The sequence below is a fragment of the Sus scrofa genome, chromosome 6 (genome assembly GCF_054392235.1).
Source record: "Sus scrofa isolate SSC_HxYL_T2T_F1_AM1 chromosome 6, Sscrofa_HxYL_maternal_Yorkshire_Landrace_v2.0, whole genome shotgun sequence".
NCBI classification, from domain to species: Eukaryota; Metazoa; Chordata; class Mammalia; order Artiodactyla; family Suidae; genus Sus; species Sus scrofa.
In genome coordinates this window covers 145,855,758-145,883,237 of record NC_139388.1, presented here as the reverse complement: position 1 = coordinate 145,883,237, position 27,480 = coordinate 145,855,758, and the positions used below count along the sequence as shown (strand labels likewise).

Sequence of the window (27,480 nt, the reverse complement as noted above, 5' to 3'; positions counted from 1 at the left end):
ACCATGCTAGACACATAGGTAACCTGAGAATCTTACTTTGCATGGAGCAATACACTATCAGTTGTAAATGGGAATGAAGACCAAAGAATGTGTCTCCCATTGTATGTCTTTCTGAAACTTAAATATTGAATAGAGCAGTAAGTCCATGCCATTTAACTTGTTACTATTATATATTTCTCCCTCTTTCTCTTTTTCTCTCTCATGTAGTACCTAAAGCTTGAGGAACTGACTCAATTGTAAGCGAAGTATAAAAACGTGCACATTTTGCTAAACTACATATATAAAAATGCTTTGAAAAGCAGAGTGTTTTATACAAATGTGATATATTCATAGCTTTGACACATATAAGTTACATGAAAAACAGCAAAGAAAAAAGAATCCTTGAAGATACAGAGAAATATTTTAACTCATTTTTCTGGTTCCCTTGAAAATAAAAGGGAAGAAGACCCTCCCTCTCACATTCTTTCCTAAAAGTGAATAACTCAGATGAAATTTATGGCCTGTCTAGATGATCCAATAGTAAATAATCTAGACTAGGAAAAAGGAGAGGAAAGGTCACTTCACTTCATTATGATTTCTCAAGTTCATCTCACCTCTGTAAAGCCAACAATAAAATATCATCATTCTCTAAAGTGAAAACCTAACCTGATTGAAAAAGGTCACCATACTTCTGTGTAAAGTGAATACGGCCTCCTCTCCATGGTTGGCATTTTCCTGTCCTTTCAGTGGTACCTGTATACATTTTGTAATGTATATGTGCATACTTTATGCACAGAGATAGTAAATCTTTTACAATAGGCAATAAGGTAATGCTTATCACATCTCCTCTGACGCAGTGGTGCAGATGGGACAATTAACATGATCCTAAAGAGAGGTGTGCTGACATGGTATTTGTTTTAAAAAAATAACTTAAAAACGCCTAGACTAAATTTGAAATTCTTTGCTTAAAAAGTCAAACTATAATAGGTTCTCATCATCGAATGCAAAATATTCAAATTTTTAGGTACATATTTGTTTTTGAACTGATGTACTGATAATTGTTAATGTTTTACTACATATTTATTTTCCATTCATGGATGTAACTTGTATTTACCTCATTTGTAAATTTGTATCCCTATTTTAAATTATGATAGAGAATTAAGAAAGAAACCCTGTTGAGATTAAAGAATTTCAAAAAGCACTACTATAATTGGCCATTTGCCTGGAAATAGGCAAAGTGAATAAAGAATGCTCTATTGTAAAAGACTTTGGAGTGGCTAAACTCATCATAAAATACTGGAAGGCATGCCTTTCTAGGATACAGGCTTGGAGCTGAGGAAATCTTAAAAAAAAAAGAAAAAGGAGGGAATTCAACTGAGTAAATAAATAAAATTCTGATCCAAGACAAGATGGTAATACGATCTTCTCAAAATGATACAAAACTATGTTTTTGAAATATGTATTTAAATATTAGTCCATTACAATTTAGTTCATATTTTTAGTCTTAATCCTAAGTGAATGTTCTCAAGATGAATTTAATCTCCTATCATCCAAGTCATTATTTGCTTAATAGTAACTAGCCTGTCCTGAAAGTGTCCTTTCACTGCATGTAAGGAGGGTATTTCTTCTTGTCAATCTTCTCTATTATTAAGGGGAAAAAAAGTTTAAATTTTTGGCTATGTAAATGAACTCTGAACTCTAATTTTCCTAATAGTTAAATATATATGGAATTAAATTTAGCCTATTAGAATTGTACCTGCTAGGTATCTGAGTTTAAAAAAAAATGACCATTTTATACAAAGGGATAATATTTTAATAACAAGTATATAACTTTAGTCATTTTCATGATGCTTATCTAATAATATATTACACTAAAGGTAGGATAGCTAATATTACTAATATAAAAATAACTACACCATTCATGAGAGAGACAGTGTGACAGCTGTCTTTGAAGATGGCATCTGATCCTTCTCTCTTGAAATTTATGTTCCCTGTTATTTTGTCTAATTTTTTTTATTGCAGTATAATTGATTTACAATATTGTATTAGTTTCAGGAGTACAGCAAAGTGATTCAGCTATATATACATATAATAACTATCTTTTTTTTCAGATTCTTTTCCCATATAGGTTATTTCAAAATACTGAATAGAGATCCCTGTGCTATACAACAGGTCCTCATTGGTTACCATTTTATACGTCGTAGAGTATATTTCATAACCAATAATGTATTGCAGAAATGACAGAACATGACTTCTGAGACTAGGTCATAAACAACTTCTACCATGTTTTCTGGAGTCACTAGTTCTGGGGAGTCCACTGCCTTGTCATGAAGGCATCAGGCAACCCTATTTAGAGGTCCATGTAGTAACTAACAGAGGCCTTCTGACAACAACAGGCACCAAAATGCAGGGCATATGAACTACCTTGGAAGCAGCAGGTCCTCCCACCCTAGTCAAGCCTTCAGAGGGTCAGCACTGGATAACGTTTGATAGGAACCTGATGAAAAGCCCTGAGCCATATCCTGCTAAACTGCTCCTGGATTCCCGACCTACAGGCACTGTTTGATTTGTGGGGTTTGGAGTTTTTGTTTTTGTTTTGTTTGTTTTGGCTGTGCTGCAGCATGCAGAAATTCCAGGGCCAGGGATTGAACCCGTTCCACAGTAGTGACCTGAACCACAGCAGGGACAATGCCAGATCCTAAACCCACTGAACCACCAGGGAAATGCAGACACTGAGAAAATAAATGCTTACTGTTGTAAGCTGCTAAATTTGAGGTCAATTAGTTATTTAGTGATAGATGACTAATAATGGAAACATATACAAGGGAAAGAACATGGGCTGAGACGCTGACAGATCTAAAATGTGCCCCGGCAGCATCTTTTAAGTGAGTGCTCTTGGACAGGCTAAGTCTCTTGTGTTCCAGTTTTGTCTTCAGTAAATTGAGGATAATAAATCATACCTCACAGTGGTCTGAAGAATAAATGGGACAGAATTTAAAGGGCTTGGAAAGTGATTTATCCTCAATATTGCTTCTTCCTTTTCTTTACATTATGTTTAATTTTGCAGATTTTTTTTATTTTAAAGTTTTCAAGCAGATTATGCTCAGTGCATGATAAATAGATTTTATAGACTGTGGAAGAACCATGGGCAGAGATAAGACTAGACATAGTCAGATACTTCCTCTTTTTTAAATTTGTTTGTGTTTCTTTGTTTCTCTTTACTTGAATGAAAATCTGGTTTTGAAGATTTTGATTTTAGAGATATGAGTTTTTATAAACACTCTCTTAACTAGAAGTGAAGAAAGTAAATTATTTCTGAATATTTTTTGTACGTCCCAAGTATAAAAGATCTCTAGGAAATAAAGCTTTTCCAAATCCTGTAAAAACTCTGCTCCACTCTGACAGAGTCTTTGACAGTCTCATGCTCTTGTTAATAGCCTTGACGTCAAGAAAAAAACTTGAAAATATACTGTGTCTGTTTCTTCTCTGTCTGGTTATCTTGATTCCATTATTTCCGTGTCTTTGTCTAAATATTTTGGGAAATTATAAGTGAGTGCTTGTATGTGTAATCATTCCTTTGCTAATGCATAAATTCCCTGCAATGATTTTACCCTGGCATTTAACACTGACACTTCAAATTATTTTTGATAGACTCTGAGGTACTATGACCAATACTAGGTACCAGAGTAGAGGGGTTAAATCCACTGACTCTGTGCGAATATATGCAAGACTTCCTGGGTTCCTGTCACTAACTACAGACTTACGCACATTACTTAAAACGACCGTACTTTGGTTTTCCTTCAGCAAAAGGTGAGAATGATAATAGTACCTATCTTACAGGTTTGGTGAGAAAATAAAATGGATTAATGTTAAAGAACAGGTACTCATTACATAGCTTTTCTTTTTGATGAAATAAATATTTATGAGACAATGCGCTGCCCACTATGCTAAGAAGGCACTTGAAATACATATTTAAATGGCTTGAACCCTGAAGGTAGCATTGTACATCCACTGGGTGAGTATAACAACAATCATGCAGCAACCAGAATCTTTCTCCCTCTTTCTCCCTGCATATGCTCCAGTTTGCATTTCTATAACTTTGAGAGGACTTTACATCTTATAGAGGTATTTTAGAATTTGGGTATTTCCTCAAATACAACCCTAACAAAAGATAAATGTATACTTCACTCTGAAATGAAAATGTTTGCCTTTGACAAGTGTATTTGATTTTCACAGCTGCTAGATTTTCTCCATGTGGGTGAGTGTATGGGGGAGGGGAACTGATTGAGGAGAATCAATATACGTTTTTTAGCAGTGGTTCTAAATTCCTTTAGAAATCTAAGGAAAGCTATAGTCTATTACCCCAGTAGGAAAAAAAAAAAAAATCACTGAAGCTATGACTGTGGGCACCAATTGGCTCTTTGCTATATTTGCTATTGGCCAAGAAAGTGGACTGGATTATTGTCACTTTTTTCTGACAATGGTTGGTGAATTTAGGAAAGGGAGAGAGAGGGAGATAGCAAAGAACACATTAGAAACCAAATGGACTTCAACAAAGGAACTCTCACTTGTGCTGCTAGGAATAATTCTATTTTTTAGCTTTTAAGAAAGGTGTGACAGTTTCAAAAGTGATTTTGAAAGGTATGTACAATAATTTAAGTTGCTTTGCAAACTGTGCTTTCTTGGGAACCAAGGATTGGGAGGGGAGTGGCTTCAAGGACATCTGAATGGAAGGGAAGGTTCTGAGCAGGTGGCTTGGGGCTCCATTCTCCCCTACTGTCACACATATTACTTTTTGGGCTTCCAAATAAGATTGTATTTGTAAAAAGGGTTTCATAACTTCCAAAGGATTGAGAATCACTCTCCTAGATGTTTCTCTATATAGATTATCATAAATGGAAAACTTCCCAATGTGAATTTTCAGGACCTGAGAAAGGTTATACTGCCAGACATATAATTTTGTAGGATGGGACGAGGGTGACCACAGCCCAGTGTATCTAATTCTAGGTATATGAAAATATGGGGACTTCTGTGAAGCTGCAAAGAGGCAGATTTAGAATTAATAAAAGCATGAATTAATTAGTAAAGAACATTTGCAACTGAAGAGCCCAAATTGTAGAAGAGGTTGCATATAAAATGCCTGTACAAAATCTTAGGTAAAACTACTGTCATTTACCAAAGCAAATGAGATACTTATGGGGATATTTTTCATTGTTAAGGCTGATGTTGAAGAAGAAGATTATCTTCCATAAATTCTCTTCTGATTATAATTTAAGAAACAAAGTACCTGGTTATGTTACGTCCTTTCTCATCTACTGTGGCAACATCTAGGTTCTTAGACATTGATTTCATGTTTTCTCTTCAGACATTTAGCCTAAATTAGTTATGAGCCATGACACAATAAACCCTATACATATATGTTGAACAGCATGGGATTGCCAATATTTAGCATCTTTGACTGAAATAAAAAGGCAATTTCATATGGTCCAGTCTAACATTTTTTTGAATACATCCCTCCCTAGTTTTAAAGCAACAACATATGTATTATAGATAATATGCTCCCCTCTGCATTACACCTTCCATCTAACCCACAGGGGGTCCCACTCTTCTCTAATGGCCTGATAAGAGCAGCTGAAGAGGTCTGAAGGAGTCCACTGGTTGAAATCAAAAGGAAAGCCCTGTCTTCTCTTGTTCAATAGCTCTTGCCAAGGTGTTCTGAAGCTCCTCAAGGGGACAGTCACACAGAGAGGCCTTAAAATCCGATTGCTCAGTCCTTCATGTATTTTATCCCTCTACAGCCCCCTTAGTGACAGAATACCTAAAACACAATGTTCTATAAAACAAAATGTTAAAATGTCTTGCGGGGGAGGGAGGCAAGTGAAAGGTTGAGGCTTATTAGGGAATCCAGGCAAAGTCAGCAGCTCCAGTTGCTTTTGGAGTGCTTTCGCGGAAGCCTTGCCCAAGTCCTTTAAGAGCTGGTTTATTTCCCAAGTAAACGTGGTTGCCAGCAAAAGCAATGGTGTGCTGGTTCATAAAGGAGGGGAAGAAATGAAGAGTATCAGTGATGGGTGATTTGCAGGCATTTCTGAGATCATATAAACCAAAGTGGACATTTCTTCTGGATGCTATTAGCTACTCATCCCTCCCACGCGGCCCTCTCCAGTTTGCCTGCCTGCGAGGAGGCTGCTGAGATTCATTCAAGCTAGTTAAAGAAATTGCTTAAAGTAAGTATCTGAAACACAAACACATTAGCTCAAAGTGCTTGAAACACAGTAATAATCACAAAGTCCTTACTTCCTCTCTCCTTTGTACCATTCAAAGGCCGGAGGCGGCACACCTGCACCTTCGCATCTTATCAATCCGCTGCGTCCAGGGACCACCGTGCCAGATTTAATTTCCTGAATCGTAGGAGCGACTGAAAAAGAAACAAAGAAAGAAAGAAACTGGTGGGTAAGTTAAAAGCAATCTCCCACGGAAATATAGCTCACACATATTTTTATTCCTTCTATATTCAAAGCAATCCTGTGCCTGATAGGCCAATGCATCACATTTTCAGTACTTTATGCTTCTAATACAAGACTAGTCATTTTCAGCTTCATTTTTCAAGTTGGACAATAGATGAATGTTCCCACGGAGTACAGAGTAAATGCAATACGTTTTGGCCTTGCTTCCTATTGGAAAAATGGCATTGTTGAGGGGAACACTTCATCTGTACTCCAGTCAAACTATACTCCAATAATAGCTCTCACTGAGTGATGGCTGGGGGCAAGTCTCTGATTTCCTCACAACATACTCTGAGCTTGATGGTATTATCCCAGTTTTACAAATGTGAAAACTGAAACTCAGAGAGGTTAAATAGTTTGTCTAAGGTCACACAGCTTTGTTGACCCAAAGACTGAGTTCTTTCCATATTCTGCCTTTTTCCCTACTCCCTATGTTTTAGCATGTTAGTGGTTTTTTGTTTTTTGTTTTTTTTTTTTAATGTGGCTCTTTCTACCTTGAATGCTATCCTTCCCCATTTCCACAGATTCAAAGCCCAATTTAAGGGTCATCATCTCCATATTCTTCCCTGTTGCTCTGGCGGAAAAATAGCTTTCCCTTCTCTGAGTGGTTTATGTAAGTTTTTTCACACCATACACTTTCTATCTTATAATTATATGAGTATGCCAGACTTCCTTGTGAGCTACCTGAAGGCAGGGTAAATATCTGATTTCATCTTTGCATATTTAGAGATCAAAGGACAGTGCCTGGCACAAAGCGATGCTTAAAAATCTTCGTTGTAGCATAGCCATTGCTTTTATTCATCAAATAGTTATTGAGCCATCAATACATAGCAGGCCTTTCTCAAGGCACAAGCAGTTAAACTTCCCTGACAGATTACATTTTAAACCGGTGGGGGATGCGGAGACAGACTAAAAGCAGTAAATCAATTAAGTAATTTAAAGAAAATGTTAAGTTATTTTTATTTATTTATTTTTTTGGCTTGTTTTGCTTTTTGGCTGCACTGTGGCAAGTGGAAGTTCTCAGGCCAGGGATCAAACCCACACCTCAGTTGCAGCCTGAACCACAGACGTGGCGATGCCAGATCCTTAACCCGTTGCACCTCATGGGAGCTTCCTAAATGTTAAAAAGTGATAAACAATATGGCAAAAAAGAAAATTAGTGCAAGGTAAGAGGAATTAGAGCAAGAAATGGGTTGTAATTTTTATGAAGGGTAATTGGAGTAGGACTCATTCAAAAGTTATGATTTAAGCAAAGATGATGCAGAGGAGTGAGTTTGCTATGTGAATATCTGGAGAAAGAGTCTTCCCTGTGGAGGGAACAGCTTGCAGTAAAGTCTTGAGGCTGAAGCAAGGCTGGTTCACTTGAGAAATATCAAGGAGATCAGTATGACTGAAGAGAAAGAAGGGAGAGCAGCAGGAGACGGAGTGTGATGGTAAATTTTGTGTCAATCTAACTGGGTCGCAGTGGGTCCACATATTTTCTAAACATTATTTCTGGATGATACTCTGAGAGTATTTTAAATGTGATTAGCATTTGAATAAGTGGACTGAGTAGCATACTGCCCTTACAAGGTGGGTGCACTTCAATCCATTGGAGGCCTAAATAGAAAAGGCAGAGGGAAGGAGAATTTGTCCCTTCTCTGCAAAGACTGCTTGAGCAATTTATCAGTCTTCTGCTCTCATTGAGATTTACACAACTGCCTCCCCTGGTTCTCAGGCCTTCAGACTCAGACTGAACCACAGCTGTGACTTTCCTGGGTCTCCAGCTAGAGACAGAGTTTGTGGGACTTCTCAGTCAGCTAAGAAGTGAGCCATTTCCTCATAATATCTCTCTGTCTCTGTCTTTCTCCTGTCTTTGTCTCTCTAGGGATCATATATATATATACATATATGACACACACATGTGTATATATGATATATATCACATATTATATATGTATATTGATCTCTATCACATTATATATGTGTATATATGAAATAGATCACATATTATGATATATATCAATATTATATATGTGTATACATGATATATATCACATATATATGTGTATACAGGTATTTGTGTGTGTGTGTGTATATATATATATTTGATATATATGTGTGTGTGTATATTGTTGATATATATGTGTGTGTATGTTATTGGTTTTGTTTCTCTGTAGAATCCTAAATAATATATGGAGCCAAAGGATAGAATATCAGATATGACCTTGAGGGGCATTTTAAGGACTTGGCTTCTGCTCTAAATGAAGTGATAAACCACCACAAAGAAGGGATATAGTCTGACTTTTGTTTTAAAATTATCATATCACTCAGGTGACTGTGTTGACAAAAGACCATTGCAAGGTCAGGATGAAAGCTGTTGCTGTAAGCAACACAAGTGATATTGGGAGCTCAGACTAGGATGGTAACACCTGAGGTAGCGAAACGTGACTGCCTTTGGGGGTATGCTGTGAAGTTGGAGCCAATAGGATTTTTTCGCAGAAGCAAAAAACAAACAAACAAAAAGAGGTCAACTTCATTTGGCTTAAATAGGTTAGAAATATCCATTGACTGACTGCCTTAACTTTTAAGTAGATGAGTTTTGAAGGGAACATTGAGTTGTATGCATTTGTCATTTTTTGTAACAGACTCCTTTTTAGAGTAGTTTTAAGTTCACACAAAATTGAGCAGAAGATACAGAGATTTCCCATATACTCCAGCACATGCATGGCCTCTCCATTGTTAGTATCTCTTGCCAGAATGGTACATTTGTTGCAAGTGGTGAACCTACATGGAAACATCATAATGAATTTAAATCCATAATTTACATGAGAGTTCACACTTGGTATAATACAACCTATGGATTTGGACAAAAGCATAATGACATACAAAATATTTTCACTGCACTTAAATCCTCCTATTCCTAAATTCTCCTAAACCTCCCTTTTAATTTTCACTACCCCACCACCTTTGGCAACCACTGATTTTTTAATTTCCTCCATAGTTTTGACTTTTCCAGTATGTTTTATAGTTGGGATCATATAGCATGTAGCCTTTTAAGATCGGCTTCTTTCAGCTAGTAATATGCATTTAGATTTTCTCCATGTCTTTTCATGGCTTGACAGCTCATTTCTCTCTAGCACTGAATAATTTTGTGTGTGTACCATAGTATATTTATCCATCCACCTACTGAAGAAATTCTTGGTTCTTCGACGCATTGATAATCATATGTAAAGCTGCTGGAAACATCTACTTTTTGTGTGGACATAAGTTTTCAACTCCTTTGAGTAAATACCAGGAAGTGACACTGTTAGATTGTATGGTAAAATTATGTTTAGTTTTGTTAGAAACTGACAAACTGTCTTCCAAACTGGCTATTCCACTTTGTGTTCCCGCCAGCAGTGTATGAGAGTTCCTGTTATTCCTTGTCCTCAGTAGCATTTGGAGTTGTCAGTGTTGAAGGTTTTGGTCATTCTAATAGGTATGTAGTGGTATTTCATTGTTTTAAATTGCATTTCACTGGTGACATGGTGTAAAGAATCTTTTCATATGCTTATTCTCCATTCATATGCAGTCTTTGGCCCATTTTTTAATGAGGGTGTTTATATTATTTTTATTGTTTTAACTGTTCTTTGTATATTTTGGATAACAGTACTTTATCGGAGGTGGCTTTTGCAAATATTTCTTCTCAGTCTGTGACTTGTCTTTTCATTTTCTTGATGGCATATTTCATAGAGCCAAAACTTCTCATTTTAATGAAGTCCAGCTTATCAACTATTTCATCCATGACTTGTGCCTTTGGTGTTGTATCTCAAAAGTTATCACCAAATTCAAGGTCATCTATATTTTCTCTTACATTACCTTCTGGTTTTATATGCATGTCTTTTTTCATTAATATTTTCTTTTCTACCAATCTTTTAAAAATTGGGCATATTTCAAATAACACTGTGGGAAAAAGTTCAATACAACAGGTACCTAGAAGGTGGAAATACTAATTCATTCAGACAAATGACCTGAATAAGTGTGCACTTTGGATATATTTTAAGTTTCTTTAGAAAGCAATTAAAAAGTACAGAGTTTAATGATTTTCCAATATGCAGCAAGAATGAAAACCATAACACTCTTACAATAGAACATTGCCTTTCCTTTCAAGGCAGATTAATCATTTTTTGTTAAGGGTGATACTTCACTTTGAAATTATAGCACCTCTATTTCTCTGTGGTATTTTTACTCTTGATAGTAATAGCAAAGCTATTTTTATTCTTGATAGCTAGTGTTTGTTTTTTTGGAAAAAAAAACAATCAAATAAGTATTTTTATAAAAAATGCTTGCTAATAAGTTGGTGAAAAATAAAAATGTTTACCAAAAATTTCTGAAAAAGAAAATGTTATGAGCTAAATATATGCACATGTAGTGTTAGATACACACAAATACATATATTTTCTAATTCAGTATAAGTAACCATTTAATAAATTTTAACTTTCTTTGTTCAGCAAAGATTCCTATCCCCTCTTACAAGGCAGTAAAATTATGAAAGATATCTAAAAATAAAAAACCACTTATTGTCAATTATTATGACACTGCTTTGCTTGTATGAGGTACAGGTAAGATTGTATTTTCACTCTTGTTCTCATAGGCTTTCATTTCTCTTTCTCTCCTTGTCACACTAAGAGGCTAAAATCTTTTATGATATCCAACTATTATTGAAGATGAAATAACATATGCAACAGGAGATCCATCGCAAACTCTATTGATAACCTGGTTAGTTTAATTACTCTCTTGTTTGTCAAGGGGGCCATGACTCATTACAAACAAAACCATGAAATCTGGAATATTGCCTGAAAACCTAGGCGTAATGAACTGAAATAAAAATCTAATTTGTCATTAAAAGGCTTTTATGCAGTGCACTGTGCATATGGCTTAGCACTAGGTAACCACACAAGTTAAAGGGACATGACTGTGTTGTCTAGGGGGTTCACGGGCTGCTGTGATGGACACTGAGAATGGAGAGATACCTAAAATGTCATATGGAAGCCTCAATAAAGAACAAAAGTGGGATTAATATGGTGAATAAGAAAAAGTCCTAAGAGCATTTTATGTGTTAGAGAATTAAAGGGCTACAAGCTCTGAGTAATCAATATGGAGATGGGAGTCTTAAGTAGATTTCATTTTGAGGCTAAAATTATAAACTTGAACTTGAAGGCTATATTGATTTTTCTTGGGGACATGAATGAACCCTTATGCATATTATTCTACCTCTTTTGAGAATATTTAAGAGGAAGAGGATTCATCGACTTTATTCTTCATTCCTTCATCAGTTCAACAAATATTTTTATTGGGGACCAAGTTAATGAAAAAATAACATTCCTGACCTCAAAGGGCTAATATTCTTGGAAAAGAGAGAGAAAAAGAGAGAGAGAGTGAGAGAGAGTATGTGTATACATGCATGTGCAAACAGTAACAGTAAATAAATGGGATCCATATGAACCAAGATAGACAATGAGCAGGATAAAAGAAAAACGAATGAAAGGTGGGTTACTTTAAATGGGGTGGCCACAGAGCTCCTTATTGATAAGGCAGTAATCAAGCAGAGAATTAAATGATATGAGGAAAGTAATCATGTAGTTATCTGTAGGAAGTTAATAGAGGAGACAGAAAAATTAAAGGCCCTGCCTGAGTTGAGAGTTCTGAGGTAGAAACATACTTAACAAGTCTGAGGAGCAGGAAGATGGTCATTGTGGCTTGAACATAAGTGAGAGGAAAAAAACAATAAAAACAAAAGGTTATATAGGCAGCTGGAACTCAGATTCAGAGGGTCTGGTAGCCCATGTTGAAAGTCTTTGAATTTTAATTCAAGAAGATGAGGTTTTGTAGATTTTGATCAGAGGAGCCACATGGTTTGATCAATATTTTATACAGACTTTTTGGCCACTGTGTGGGACATGGTTTGCAGAGGCAGGAGGGGAAACAGTAGGCTATTGTGGTAATCTTTAGAATGATGAGAAAATCATTGGCCAATCCATATAAAAGGCAGGAATTGAGAGAAAATTTAATTAAATAGATCATTGGTCACACTGGATCTGAGTCAACTCATTTTAGTTAACTGGCAGTAAGAAGACATTTTCAGTGAAATTCCAAGTTTACACCATTTTGAACCCTATTACTTTGTATGAGTAAAAGAGTTCTATGGCTACTGAAAGGTCTGATTAAACCCAAGAGATCTGTTTTCTAGAGCCCATCTCAGAGACTGTGATGCCCTGGTAAGAATTTCTTAAAGTGTAGAGCTTTCCCCAAACTTATGAGACCACAGAGTTGCAGAAAATTTTATGTTGTAGGTCTTGTGGCCCTAATATTTCTCAAGGCATATTCTGGGTATGTTGGACAGTTAGGCTAGTAGAAGTCTGAGGTCTAGTCCACATCATATGTTATGTCACACATGAATTTTCAGGTTAACAATCATCATTGATTCAACAGGCTTCTATGTGCTCATGAACTATAATGTACTAATGAATATTATGTGAAGAGAAGGCCTCACTTGTATCAGAAGGATACGATCACTTGTTTGCCAGAAATATCTACCTCGCAACAGTTAGGACTAATTAAATCTCCAACTGGAGTTGTAACAGTGAATTTTAAGTATGCTTGGTTAAGTTGTACAAAACATTCATTTTCCATTAAAACGTTCCATATTTTAGGAAAGCATATCGGGGCCCTTCCTCAAAAGACAATGAAATGGTAAAACCTGAGTGGTTGCTCCCAAAGCCTATTTCTTTCACCATCACACTCCATTGCACTGTGAATTTTGGTACTGGCCTGGCAGTGTAAGATGTTATTACTGGAAATAGGAGAGTAAATATGTGCATCTACGTTCATATTTATTTCTTGAATTGCTTTTCTTTCCATGAAGGTAGTTTTTTGTTCTACTGAGATGTAATTTCTTTTAATTACACCAAAGCAGCAAAGAAGGTGATTACTTGGACCCCTCAAATTCATAAGTACAATGGCATCCTTTGGAATAGACTGATTTATGTGCAATGCTGAAGTTTCGGTATTCTGCCCTTCTGTCAAATTGTACATAGCTGTGAGCTGAAGCAATTGCACAGTGAAAAAAAAAATCAATTTCAGAGGAATGATATTAGACAGATGTGGGGAACAGCAAAGAACAGATGTTGGGGAAGGCCAGCAGTGAAAGGGTCAAGAAAGAGGTATTTAACACCTGTGTGATTAGATGCTCATAAAAAAGGAGTCTTCCCTTTTCATTTACTCAGTTGGATTATTTCCTTTCATTGTTTAGCCAGTCATTTCAGGATGAAGATAATTAAAGGTTCTTCATCCAAAACACCAGGCTCCGCAGGTGCAAGCAGCAGAACCTCTGCACTTGGCATCCAACAAGCCTAATCAAGATTCAAGTTGTCTTAGTTACATGACAGTAGCCACAAAGACCTTCTTCCTCTCTTGCCATCCTCCATGGGAGCTTTGGTTTTGTGCATTCTTATGAGTGAATTGGAGAATCACTTTAATAGCCTTAGCAAATTGAAGTAGTTTCAGCAAAACTTTAGAACTTCAATGGCAAAAGAATTTGACTACCACCCTAACTCCTCAAAATGATGGACAATGATAAAGGTGCTATGTTAAATAATTAAAATAATAAGAGTGAGGAATATAAATGAGGAGTAAATCATGAAGAAATCCATCCCATGGAAATCGCATAGGAAAACACTGTGGTAAATAAGCATGCTGACCTTGGTCTAGATTCTGAAACTTGTGAGCTACACCAAGGCAGCCTTTGAAAAACAAAACTTAAGGTTTCCAGTACCTACCAGAGAATATATCATATAGGATGTGCTCCATACATTATTGTTACAGATGAGGATGATGATAGTTGAAAATTTTCTTCCTTGAAGATAGGTTGCAACATAGAATGAGGAATATATGAAACTCTTTCCAAGGTTGTCATAGATCTCACACAAATGGATCACAAGGTCAATAAACCCTTTCCATGAAGCAAGAATGTTCTTACCTTGTAGACCAATTTGATTTTAAAGAAAGCTAAGAATTTCATGTTGTTGCTAAGAAAAAATTTTCAAAAATAATCTACTCAGATGTTTAAGTCAAACTACTGAAATTTATTTGAATCATAATTTTCATGACATAAAGGACTTTCACATGAATTACACCTCTGGTCAGTTTTCACAGGGAATGAAAATAATCCAGCTTGTAATGTACTTCCTGCCTCCCCAAGACCTTAAATATTTACATGGTGGCAAAATAGTGTAGTAAAAAGACCTTGCTTTGCAGTCAAGTAAAAGTAGTTCTAACAATCACCGTCTGAATTACTCAACCCTTCTAAACTCCAGTTTTTGCATCTATAAAGTAAATAGTGCCTACTTTATAGGATTACTGTGTAGACAACATAAAACCCTTCAGGGAAAGTGCTTACCCTAGTGTTTTGCACTGAGTTAGCAGTCAATAAAAACTTTACCTATTACTAAACAGGAATTATTACAAGTAAATAGGGTATCACATCTATGTTCCCATTAAGAGCACGGAAACATTATAAAATATGGATAGAAAAGGAAACTGAAATTTTTTTTTAATTGATTGCCTTGGTACTGCAAGCATGTGACTAATTTAATTCAAAGGTATATTAGTATAACACTTTTTACTCTCCCAGAATTCCATCAATATCCTGCCCTTTTAGTGCAGTAAATCAAGAACATTTTTTTCATTAAGGCATTTTTGGTGGACCTTGTCTTATATTTCATTGATCAAGAAGTAAGAGGCTTTGATTCAACACTGTGGTAGGACATGAAAAGAGTATGGAGGGAGCGCCTACTGAGGTGCAGTGGTGTAAGAATCTGACTGTAATTTGATACAGATTGCATTGAATCTGTAGATTGCCTTGGGTAGTATAGTCATTTTGATAATATTGACTCTTCCAATCCAAGAGCATGGTATGCCTTTCCATTTGTTTGTGTCATCTTTGATTTCTTTCATAAGCATCTTATACTTCTCAGAATACAGGTCTTTTGTCTCTTTAGGTAGGTTATTCCTAAGCATTTTATTCTTTTTGATGTGTTGGTAAATAGGATTGCTTCCCCAATTTCTCTCTCTGATCTTTCATTGTTAGTATATAGAAATGCAGTTGATTCTGTATATTAATTTTGTATCCTGCGACTTTGCCAAATTCACTGATGAGCTCTAAAAGTTTTCTGGTAGAGTTTTTAGGATTCTCTAAAATACCACAGGTATGGTTTCATGTCATCTGCAAATAGGTGATAGTTTTACTTCTTCCTTTCCAGTTTGGATTCCTTTTATCTCTTTTACTTCTCTGATTACTGCTAGGACTTCCAAAACTATGTTGAGTAGTAGTGGTGAGAGTGGACATCCTTGCCTTGTTCCTTGTTTCAGCTTTCACCATTAAGAATGATGTTAGCTGTGGGTTTGTCGTATATGGCCTTTATTATGTTGAGGTAGGTTCCCTCTATGCCCACTTTCTGAAAGGTTTTTCTCAGAAATGGGTGTTGCATCTATTGAGAGGATCATATGGTTTTTATTCTTCAGTTTGTTAATGTGGTGTATCACACTGATTGATTTGCAGATATTGAAGAATCCTTGCATCCCTGGGATAAATCCCACTGAACATGATGTACAATCTTTTTAATGTATCGTTGGATTTGGTTTGCCAGTATTTTGTTGAAGATTTTTGCATCTATGTTCATCAGTGAAATAGGCCTGTAATTTTCTTTTTTTGTGTATCTTTGTCTGGTTTTGGTATCAGGGTAATGGTGGCCTCAGAGAATGAGTTTGGGAGTGTTCCTTCCTCTGCAATTTTTTGGATAGTTTCAGAAGGAGAGGTGTTAACTCTTCTCTAAATGTTTGATAGAATTCGCCTGTGAAGCCATCTGGTCCTGGACTTTTGTTTGTTGGAAGTTTTTTAATCACAGTGTCAATTTCAGTTCCTGTGATTGGTTCATTCATTTTTTCTATTTCATCTTGGTTAGTCTTGGAAGATTGTACTTTTCTAAGAATTTGTCCATTTCTTCTAGGTTTTCCATTTTATTGGTGTATAGTTGTACATAGTAGTCTCTTATGATCCTTTGAATTTCTGTGATGTCCATTGTTACTTCTCCTTTTCCATTTCTAATTTGATTGATTTGAATCCTCTCTCTTTTTTTCTTGATAAGTCTGGATAAGGGTTTATCAATTTTGTTGATCTTTTCAAAGAACCAGCTTTTCATTTCATTGATGTTTTCTATGGTTTTCTTCATTTCTATTTCATTGATCTTTCTCTGATCTTTATGAGTTCTTTCCTTCTACTAACTTTAGGTCTTGTCTGTTCTTCTCTCTCTAGCTGCTTGAGATGTAAAGTTAGGTTGTTTATTTCAGCTTTTTCTTATTTCCTGAGGTAGGCTTGTATTGCTATAAACTTTCCTCTTAGAACTGCTTTTGCTGCATCACATAGGTTTTGGAGCATCATATCCTTAATTGTTATTTGCTTCTAGGTATTTTTTAATTTCCTTTTTGATTTCTTCAGTGATCCATTGGTTGTTTAGTAGCATGCTGTTTAGTCTCCATGTATTTGTGTTTTTTGCAGGTATTGTCTTGTTGTTGATGTCCAGTTGTATAGCGTTGTGGTCAGAAAAGATGCTTGATGTGATTTCAATTTTCTTAAAGTTACCAAGGTTTGATTTGTAGCCCAGGATGTGATCAATCTTAGAGAATATTCCATGTGCACTTCAGAAGAATGTGTATTCTCTTGCCTTTGGATGGAATGCCCTATAAATATCTATTAAGTCCATCTGGTCTAATGCTTCATTCAGGGACTGTTTCCTTATTGATTTTCTGTCTGGATGATCTGTCCACTGCTGTAAGTGGGGACTTGAACAACTATTTTAAAGTTTGTCTGAGAGCACAAAAGACCCAGAATAGCCAAAGACATCCTGAAAAACAAAAATGGAGCTGGAAGAATCAGGCTCCTGGACTTCAGACTATACTACAAAGCTACAGTCATCAAAACTATATGGTACTGGCACAAAGACAGAAATATAGATCAGTGGAACAGGAAAGAAAGCCCAGAATTAAACCCACACACCTAGAGTCAACTAATCTATGACAAAGGAGGCAAGAATATACAATGGAGAAAAGACAGCCTGTTCAATAAGTGGTGCTGGGAAAACTGGACAACTACATGTAAAAGAATGAAATTAGATCACTTCCTAACAGCATATACAAAAATAAACTCAAAGTGGGTTAAAGGCCTAGATATAAGACCAGATACTATAAAACTCTTAGAGGAAAACATAGGCCAAACACTTTCCGACATAAATGACAGCAACATCTTCTCAGATCCACCTCTTAGAGTAATGACAGTAAAAACAAAAATAAACAAATGGGACTTAATTAAACTTAAAAGTTTCTGCACAGCAAAGGAAACCCTAAACAAAATGAAAAGACAACCCACATAATGGAAGAAAATCTTTGCAAATGATTTGACTGACAAGGGATTAATCTCCAAAATTTATAAACACCTCCTACCATTCAATACAAAAAAAAAAAAAAAACCCATCAAAAAATGGGCAAAAGATATAAACAGACAATTCTCCAAAGAAGACATAAAGATGTCCAAAAAAAGCATGAAAAGATGTTGAACATCACTAACTACTAGAGAAATGCAAATCAAAACCACTATGAGGTACCACCTTACACTGGCCAGAATGGCTGTCATCAAAAAGTCTACAAACAATAAGTGCTGGAGAGGGGGTGGAGAAAAAGGAACCATTGTTGGTGGGAATGTAAATTGGTGCAACCAATGTGGAAAATAGTATGGAGATTTCTCAGAAAACTAAAACTAGAACTACCATTTGATCCAGCAATCCCACTCCAGGGCATCTATCCAGAGAAAACCATGGCTTAAAAAGGCACATGTACTCCAATGTTCATTGCAGCACTATATACAATAGCCAAGTCATGGAAACAACATAAGTGTCCATCAACAGGAGTGGATAAAGAAGATGTGGTACATATACACAATGGAATATTACTCAGCCATTAAAAGGAAAGAAATAACAGCATTTTTAGCAACATGGATGGACCTAGAAATTATCATGCTAAGTGAAGTTACCAATGTGAGACACCAACATCAAATCCTATCACTTACATGTGGAATCTAAAAAAAGGACACAATGAACTTCTTTGCAGAACAGATACTGACTCACAGTCTTTGAAAAACTTATGGTTTCCAAATGAGACATTTTGGGGGTAGGAGGATGCAGTGAGGGTTTGGGATGGAAATACTGTAAAATTTGGTTGTGATGATTGTTGTACACCTATAAATGTAATAAAGTTCATTAAGTAATTACAAATAAAAATAGAAATGCAAGTAATTTTTTTTTTTAAAAGAATCCGACTGCAGTGTCTCGGATTGCTGTGAAGGCACGTGTTCAATCCTTGGCCTGACATAGTGGGTTAAAGGATCTGGCATTGCTTAGGTCACATCTATGACTTGGATTCAACCCCTGGCCTGGGTACTTCCATATGCCATGGATCTGGCCATTAAAAAAAAAGTGTATGGAACACAGGGTGTCCCTTCTAGAAAAATGTGCAGTTGTGGGACAGACATCATATGTTAGGGCACATGCTAGATCAATCTTAAGTTAAGCCTATGATTCTGTTAAGAATATGCTGAAATCATTTTCTCTTTCACAAGAATGACAATGATAAGAATTCTACATGTAAACTGGACTTCAGTATTCAATATCCATCATGACAGTGTACTAAACTGTGAACTCTGATCCCCTTATGTTCACATAGGTGTGTAAAAAAGGAAAATATTTTGTAAAAATATTCAGAGCTAAAGTATAGAACTGCATATGAAGTCTGATTTTAGGGGCTTTGGTGACCTAGCACCATCCCCCTGAGCCCTCAAAGAAAAATTTGTGCATTGTTTAAAATTACGGCATAAGAGATTCTTTCCTTAAACTCATGGTTTAACACTATTATAATATTTAACCCTCTCATGGGAGTTAAATATCTAAACTTTTTATTAGTCATGTATCTTGTGGTATGAATTAGCTGATACTGTGTTGATGAGTGTGCATCTGTGAGAAGCTGTATAAGGATGCATAAGTTATTCTTGATTCATGAACAAGTAGAGAAAAGACAGGCAAGAAAGTGTTATGTGATGAGGAGCTTGTTGGTGATTAGGCAGAATTCATTCACATCATGCTTTTGGCAAGGGTCAGCACTACTGAAATTACAGCTTGAAGTGGCTGTCCCCTATAGTCAGCAGTGCTCACTCCAGTGATGCATCCACTGTAAAATATGCCTGAGATTTATTGGGCCACCAGCTGTATCAATAGGAATTAAATGGTTCACTGTTTTCCTAGCTGTTCGCAAAACTTTCTTTCTTTAGACTTTATTCAGGATTTGCTCTCTTCTTTGTTGTTGGTCATGCTGAATTATAGCTGTATGTGATTGATTTGGATACACTGTACAAGTTTGTGAGAATGGTGAAGTTGGGAATTCTACCCAAGCATCTCTATTCTCAGCAGGAACAATCTTGTAACAAAATTTGCCCATCCATACAAACCTTCAAATTCTTCAACATTTGAGTGCAATTCTTTTCATGTTGAAGCCATTATACATTTCTGGATATAAAAATTATTTTTTAGTGAATCCCCCTAAAATAAAGATTAGAAGAATTCAGATGCTTTCTTTAGATTACCTGTAAAACATGAAAATATTCTTGGGACTATTTTTCTCATGGAGAAAATTTTCTAGTTGTATTAATCAGTCAGGATATGTTGTTTAAGCTTCTATTATATTTATTGTCATGTTTTAAGTCACAGTATATTTTTAAAGCTTAATATTGATCTCTCAGAATGTGAATAAACTACACTTACATAAATTTAAGATTTTTGCAGTCAATCAATGTGAAAAAAAAATGTTAGCAATAAAGACATACTTGGTAATACATGGGGATAGCATTGGTGGAAACTTTCCTTAGGCTAATTATTAATCTGATCATGTTTCTCTCTGGCCTCAGGGCCAGCTTACTCCTAGGACCTACTGGTAAATCTGAAGGCACCAGGGAATCTTTGGCTGGTATGACTTGTGCCCTCAGCAGAATAATCACTGGATCAGATTTCTTAGTTGACTGAATGGTTTATTATTTCTCCTTTTTCTGTGGTCTTCAATAATCTTAAAATAGCACATTTAAAAAGTTGATTAAAATTCAGTTATTAAAATTGTTTAATTCTGAGAAATGAATAATTCATATTGCTAATATATTCAAAGAATTACTTTCCAAACACACTGTCTTAGAGAAGGAGAAAAGAATGCCTTTGAGTAGCTAGGGGGGGAAAAAAGGGAAATTAAAAAAAATAAGATTTATGTTACAGAAATTCAGTTGTAAACTACTGATTTCTCCCTGTGCACTGCCCTTAAATGCATGAGGGAGAATGGAAGTCTAGCAAGATTATAGGAAATATGTTAAGTGAATGATATTTTGCAAAACTATATAGGCAAAGCTTCTCTAGTAAGAATATGAACATTCAACTGAACCACTTCTACCTTTCCATTTATTTTGAGGTGTCAATCAGCTGTGTGCTTAGACCTGTATCATGATTCAAAGAGTAAAGCCACAGAGGTCATGACTGTGAATGGATGTGCTTTCTCCATAGACTTGCTATGGACTTATGAACAAGGAGAAAAACTACCTAGCAGGAAGTGGTACTAGTTGTAGGATTAAAAGGTAATTTTTTCTTCCGATTTGAAAAACAGAATTTTGGACACTTCTATTTATGGAGAATGAAAGCTAAATCAGAACACACACAGTAAGTAGTAACTAAGACCAAAAAGAAAAAGAAGACATAAAGTGGGAGAGACATTTTACCTACAAATGTGTATCTTAAAGAAATTGAAAGCTGTAGAAGAGGTGGTAGAAAAACTGTAATTTTCAGAAACAATAGTATGGGTTTATTTGGGACTAAGATCTTTTACAAGGGGAAAAAATGTCATCCTTCTTAAAATGATTAAATAAAAAGTGGTTTGAGAAAACTCTGTCTAACAGCAAAGGCAATTTGACAACTGATGGGTTTGTCAGGAAAGGAGAAGTCTGACTAACAAATAGGAAATTCCATGTCAGCAACAGCAGCGCATGAATAAATTATTAGAGAAAATGTTTGGGCTCTTTCCTCTTCTCCTCAGAAATAAAAAAAATATATATGCAGCTGATACTCTCCTTATAATCTCAATCTTATTTAGTGCCCCTCAAGTCAAAATCACTAGATTCCTCTCTATTTACTGCTCTCATCCTGCAAAGCTTATCTATGCATTTGATGAGTAGTTACTATTACCAGTTCATCAATGTCATTACACAACATTTCCAAGTCTTGAGAGATTATAATTTTGTAGGTTCCTCCTTTAAAAATGCATCTTACCAGTCCTCACAAGCCCATAACTATCATGTGGGTGCAAGCTAACATTACCTCTTGTTTGAAATAATTGCAAGTCTCCTAACTGGAACCCTGGTTCTGCTCTTGCTCTCTCCATAGGCCATTCTCAGTATAGCTTATGTTTTTTTCATCCCTTTATACTTAAATGAATATATATGTATATACAATACATAATATATTATTAATATAAATAAATACATGTTTAGTATATTTATTAATACATTTATATTTGAAATTAAATTTAATATATTCCTTAGCGTTATTAGATGTGATTTGGAACAAAGCATCTGAAATTAAATAGTTAATTTTAGCATTTCATTTTTATATATTACATAATAGGACATATAGCACTACATAACTCAGCATTAAGATACTATACACATGGGAAGCAGAGTTCTAGAAAAAATTCAAGTAGCATTTGTCTATGGCTTCCACCAATATATGGGAACTCAGAAAGCAATCACAGATAACCTTTAGGCTCACGCCATGTTTGTCAGCTATTGCCACAATACTATGTAACAAATCACCACTTCATCTTGGTGACATATAACAATCAACATTTATTTCTCACTCATGTGTCTACTCTGTCACATCTGTAACATCCATTAATCAAAGCAGACAAGTCTGCTTTGGTCAAGTCTGTCATTAATGGGGCTGGGAAACAATATTCTACTTACATTTGGAAGGGGATGGGAATCAATATTGCCAAGGAAAATCTAGACTCTTACTTGTAGGTAGAATTTTCCAAAGCCATTCATGCTCAAAATGTCTTCCATACTGAAGCCAAAAAGAGCTCTATGGGTTTGCCTTGAAAAATAAAGTGTCTTATCTTCTGCTAAGAAAATGGAGTGTCTGAAACAAATTAAGGATTTCAGAATGAGGTAATATAAGGACTGAAGCTAATATCTGACTGAAGTTATACCATAGGGAACAGAGCTGCCATGGAAACCAAAAGAATAGCAAGTGCTATGCAAAGCAAGTACTGTGGACAGCTAGCATGTCAGGAAGGTGTTGGAGGGCTCCAGAAAGGCTGATGAGGACCTACCTTAGGAATACTCCCCTTTTCTGCTACTACATTGAAATGCATTTGAAAATTGGGTGATTTTCCATGTTCATGTGTCATCACTGACTCAATATTTATTCTTGGGTTATTATCTGTTCTCTTAATCATTTATTTACTCACTACTATTGGCCAAGAATAGATTTAAATGATTCTTGCTTTAGAGGCGCTCAGGGCTCTAGTGGAATTAAAAACTGGACAATAATGTGTCATAATCTTCTATGTTTATTTAAGACCTAGCCCAGTGTCAGGAATGTAGTCGACACCTTAAAATTATCTGTTGAATAAATGAATGTGATGAATGATTATTTCTATAAAATATTGTAATTTTATGATCTTGCTATAATTCACCATCCAGGCTATTTCACCTTGATACAGTTAAATTCCAATGATCGGTTTATTATATTCATGTAATATGTAATTAATACTTAAATATATTTATATTGTATTTCCAAATATTGATATAAGTGCCATTTATTAGTAATACTTTTTTTTTTTTTTTTTTTTTTTTTTTTTTTGTCTTTTAGGGCCACACCCGCAGCATATGGAGGTTTCCAAGCTAGGGGTTGAATTAGAGCTATAGCTGCTGGCCTATGCCACAGCTACAGCAATGCAGGATCCGAGCCGTGTCTGCGACCTACACCATAGCTCATGGCAACACCAGATCCTTAACCCACTGAGTAAGGTCAAGGATTGAACCTGTGTTCTCATGGATGCTAGTCAGATTCATTAACTGCTGAGCTACAGTGGGAACTCCAGTAATGCATATTTCCTAAAGAATTTTTTTAGTAAAGAAAAATTTCATCTAAAATATAACCTAAAGCTAAAAATTTCTCTGGAGTTCCTATTGTGGCTCAGTGGTTTAAGAACCTGACACAGTGTCTGTGAGGATGAAGGTTTGATTCCTCCCTCAGTGGGTTAAGGATCTGGTGTTGCTGCAAGCTGCAGCATAGGTCATATATGTGGCTCAGATCTGGTGCTGCATGACTGTGACGTAGACTACAACTGCAGCTCTGATTCAGCCCCTAGCCTGGGAACTTCCAAATGCCACAGGTAAGACCATAAAAAGAAAAAAAAAAATTTCTCTGAAAAAGTTACACATTTCAGGAATAAAGGCCCAGTAAATGAACATGGTTGCTAAGGAAATGAATATTTATTGTGACTAGAAATCTTTGTTATTAGTTGATCTGAAACATATATATGAATCCAAATAATGTATCCATTTTGTGTATAAATTACAAGATACAATTATAGACCAGGAAGTTGATCTGTGTGTACTGGGCATATAAGAAGCAATTTATGTGTTGTGTATAAGAGACACAGGATCCATGATTTCAGAACAATATTAGAAGCAATATGTCTTGCTTCTGTTATCATTTTATTTAAGCACTTGATTTAGGGATTTCTGCCTGAATTTGATTTTACCATTTTTTTTTAAATGAAAATTCATAGTAGGAGGTGAGTATGACGATAATGTCAAAAGTGTAAAGGCTGGTCAAGATAATGTTCCCCATTGGTTCTATTTTCTTCAGGCTCTTTCCAGTGTGCTGCACTGTGTGCCCCATGGAATAATGGCCTATTATGGTTTTATGTCCTTCTTACTGAAGTAATCCTATGAGGTGATCTAGTAAGAGCATCAGATAAACTATTTCAGTGTGGTTTTATGTGTGTGTGTGTGTGTGTGTATGTTGTGTTTGCTCTGCTTCTTCCAAAATGGAAATAAGCCTGTATTTGGTAACTAAACCAAATGTTTCCAGAGCATTTTAAATGCATAATTCATAAAAACCAAAAATGGCAAAATAATGTACAGACTCTACTGGCATTCATTTAGCTATAGAAAATATGCAAAACACTAGGTAGAACAGGTTTTGTCTTTTAATATTTTAATGAGCTTTGGGACTTTCATGCATATTAGTTATGTTGCCCTAATTACTCATTATAATTCTAATGTGCATTTTATATTTAATTACAATGCTTATAAAGATTTGGTATGGACAGTAAATTATTATAACTAGCATGTGCATAATGATTATGAACTGAATTTATTAACTTTTATACCAGCATTCAGTGTTGGTAACTTTCTGTTTCACCTTGGTGATTAACCACATTGTCTGATAAAACAAATATTTGTGTGGAACTAATTGTAAATGCCAAAAGCAGAGTCTAATTCTTTGCTTTTTGAAAATTTTCATTAAATTTTATTCTTAATTTCCTTAGCTTATCTCATTACTAGACAAGCTCATTTCAAAATATTACAGTATTATTAATTTTCTTAATTATTTAAAAGACTGTAAACTTGTTTAAAACATTTCAACAGGGAGCCCAATGTCAGATGATTAGAAGCTTTCTACTAGAGTAGGTAAAACTACTTCACTGCTTTTTTGAGATTCAGCTTATTTATATCCTAAACACAAAGATATGCAATTAAAAAAATACTTCTCATATTTTATTAACATTAAGAAGAGCTGGCTTCTATTAATGAGATTTTCTTTTCCCTTTTGGCATAGTGCATTTCCACAAGTCTTAGATATTATTTTTTTGCCAAATTATTCATATTAAAAAATACAAATAGCTCCAGATTCATTTTCCATTCTTGAAATTTGGTACAGTGCTCTGTTATCGAGTGGGCAATCAATACATGTTAATTGATAATTAGAATGGTTAAAAAAGAAACTGTAAAATTTACAATCACTTCCATAGAAAAAACAACCCGAAGTTGAATGTGAATTAGACCATATCTTTGCAGATAAGTCTATATTTTTTCACTCCAGATAGTCTTATTCTTGACCCAAGTAATATTTTTCTTCAGTGAACAAGTGAGGGTATGAAAGACAAAGATTATATAAGAATTATCAAGCAGGTTTTATCTGAAAATTTCCTAAATATGAACATCCATATAGTATAGCATTAAGGATTCGATTAGGATCTTAGCTTATGATTAGTTACTAGTTGTGGGATGCTGGGCAAATATGGTGATATTTAAACATTTTAATTCCTGTCTATGTAATACAGGGGTGATCTAATCTATCTCAAAGGCTCGTTGTGGCAATTCAGTGAGAAGTTGAGCATACGGAAGGCCTAACATACAATAAACATTTGAAAATATGAGGTGCTTTCATACAAGTACTATTGACACCCTGATTCAAAGTGATTATTTGGCAGAGCAATGTAGGCAGCTTAACATTCATCTTCCTCAAATCCTCCAGTATAATCTACCCATTGAGAAATGTGGTATGTGTGTATGTCCACATATAATGTATGCATACATATATTATATATTCATTTATATGTTATAGGTACATAAATATATGCATACATTTGCATAAATATTTCATTTAAAACAACTAACTTGCCATCAGTTGGTCACTTAAGATAGAGATATAGTAATCTTAGATACTATTCCCTTATTTACTATGCACATGAATTCCTAGTTCAATTTTTGCATTATGCTTATGAAAACCATCACCTATAGACTTGTATGATATTTATATATGATATTAAATTATATTATTGAATTCTATGACAGCAGTATCACAGCTTTAATAATAAAGCCATTATACATAACTCATATTACTTTATGCAAATTATAGAAAATATATATAGTTGTATAGTAATTATTATTATAGCATCACTATTAATAATAATGCTATTATCTAATAATGCTATATTACTTAACATAACTGCATAAGTCTTTTAAAGTATTTCTAACAAGATTTAGTTCTAAAAAATTTCTTTGAAATTGAGGTTGTGCCAAGTTGTTTATTAATTGTGGTAATTTATGCACAGCAATATGAGAGTAAATAAAAATATTTTTTGTTTGTTTATTCATTTGTTTGTCATCCATATATTGGCTCTAACATGCCCAATATTACTACTTTGATAACCAAACAGTCTGTATATTTTCTATACTTGAAGTTCCCTGCAGTCAGTGGATGCTATGGGAATTCTTTGTCATCTCTTCAGTAATTGGCTATTACAGTCTCTTGGCAGTCAGAGATCTAATGTTTACACTTCTTAACTTTCACTGAACGATTTCAAAGGCCCATTGCTTATATGGTTGGTAATTATTCTGTGGCGCAAAGTTGAATCTTGTGTAATTATATTGTGGATAGGGTGGACAAGAGGAGTTTGAACCTAAAAATGAAAAAAAAAATAAAACCAGCCCAGTTTACTTTAACAGTCAACAGCTGAACTACAGAAGTTTCAACAAGAATGGACAGTTCTGGGGTAAGAAATTAACTGAATGTGGGAACTGGGGAGCAATGTTCATTTTCATGGAAAGCCAGGGATATGGGAGGGATTTGAATATATTTGGCTCCTCTCTCCCCTCTTGCTCACTCCCACCCAAACAGGGAACAACCGATGTTTGCAGGTGTAGAAGAGGAATGGCTGTATACACACTGACCGCTTCTCTCTTTTCAGGCTTGGGTAACTAGCTCTCAGCAGGACATAAACATTCTGGTCAGTGATTCCAGGGAGGAGTTCTTCAAAAAATAGGCAC

At 35.2% G+C, this 27,480-nt stretch overlaps 1 protein-coding gene across 3 annotated transcripts in view; it reads right to left on the bottom strand.

The window, feature by feature from the left end:
- NEGR1 (neuronal growth regulator 1) overlaps window positions 1-27,480 on the bottom strand; it is an 865,843-nt gene that overhangs the window by 198,869 nt on the left and 639,494 nt on the right. For all 3 annotated transcript variants that reach the window (XR_014807971.1, XM_084964694.1, XM_021097756.2), the window contains exon 5: window positions 6,274-6,394. Coding sequence is in view for 2 of the 3 variants with exons in the window: in XM_084964694.1 (XP_084820820.1) it covers window positions 6,274-6,394 (121 nt within the window). In the remaining variant the exon portion in view is untranslated. The remainder of the gene's footprint in view (window positions 1-6,273; window positions 6,395-27,480) is intronic.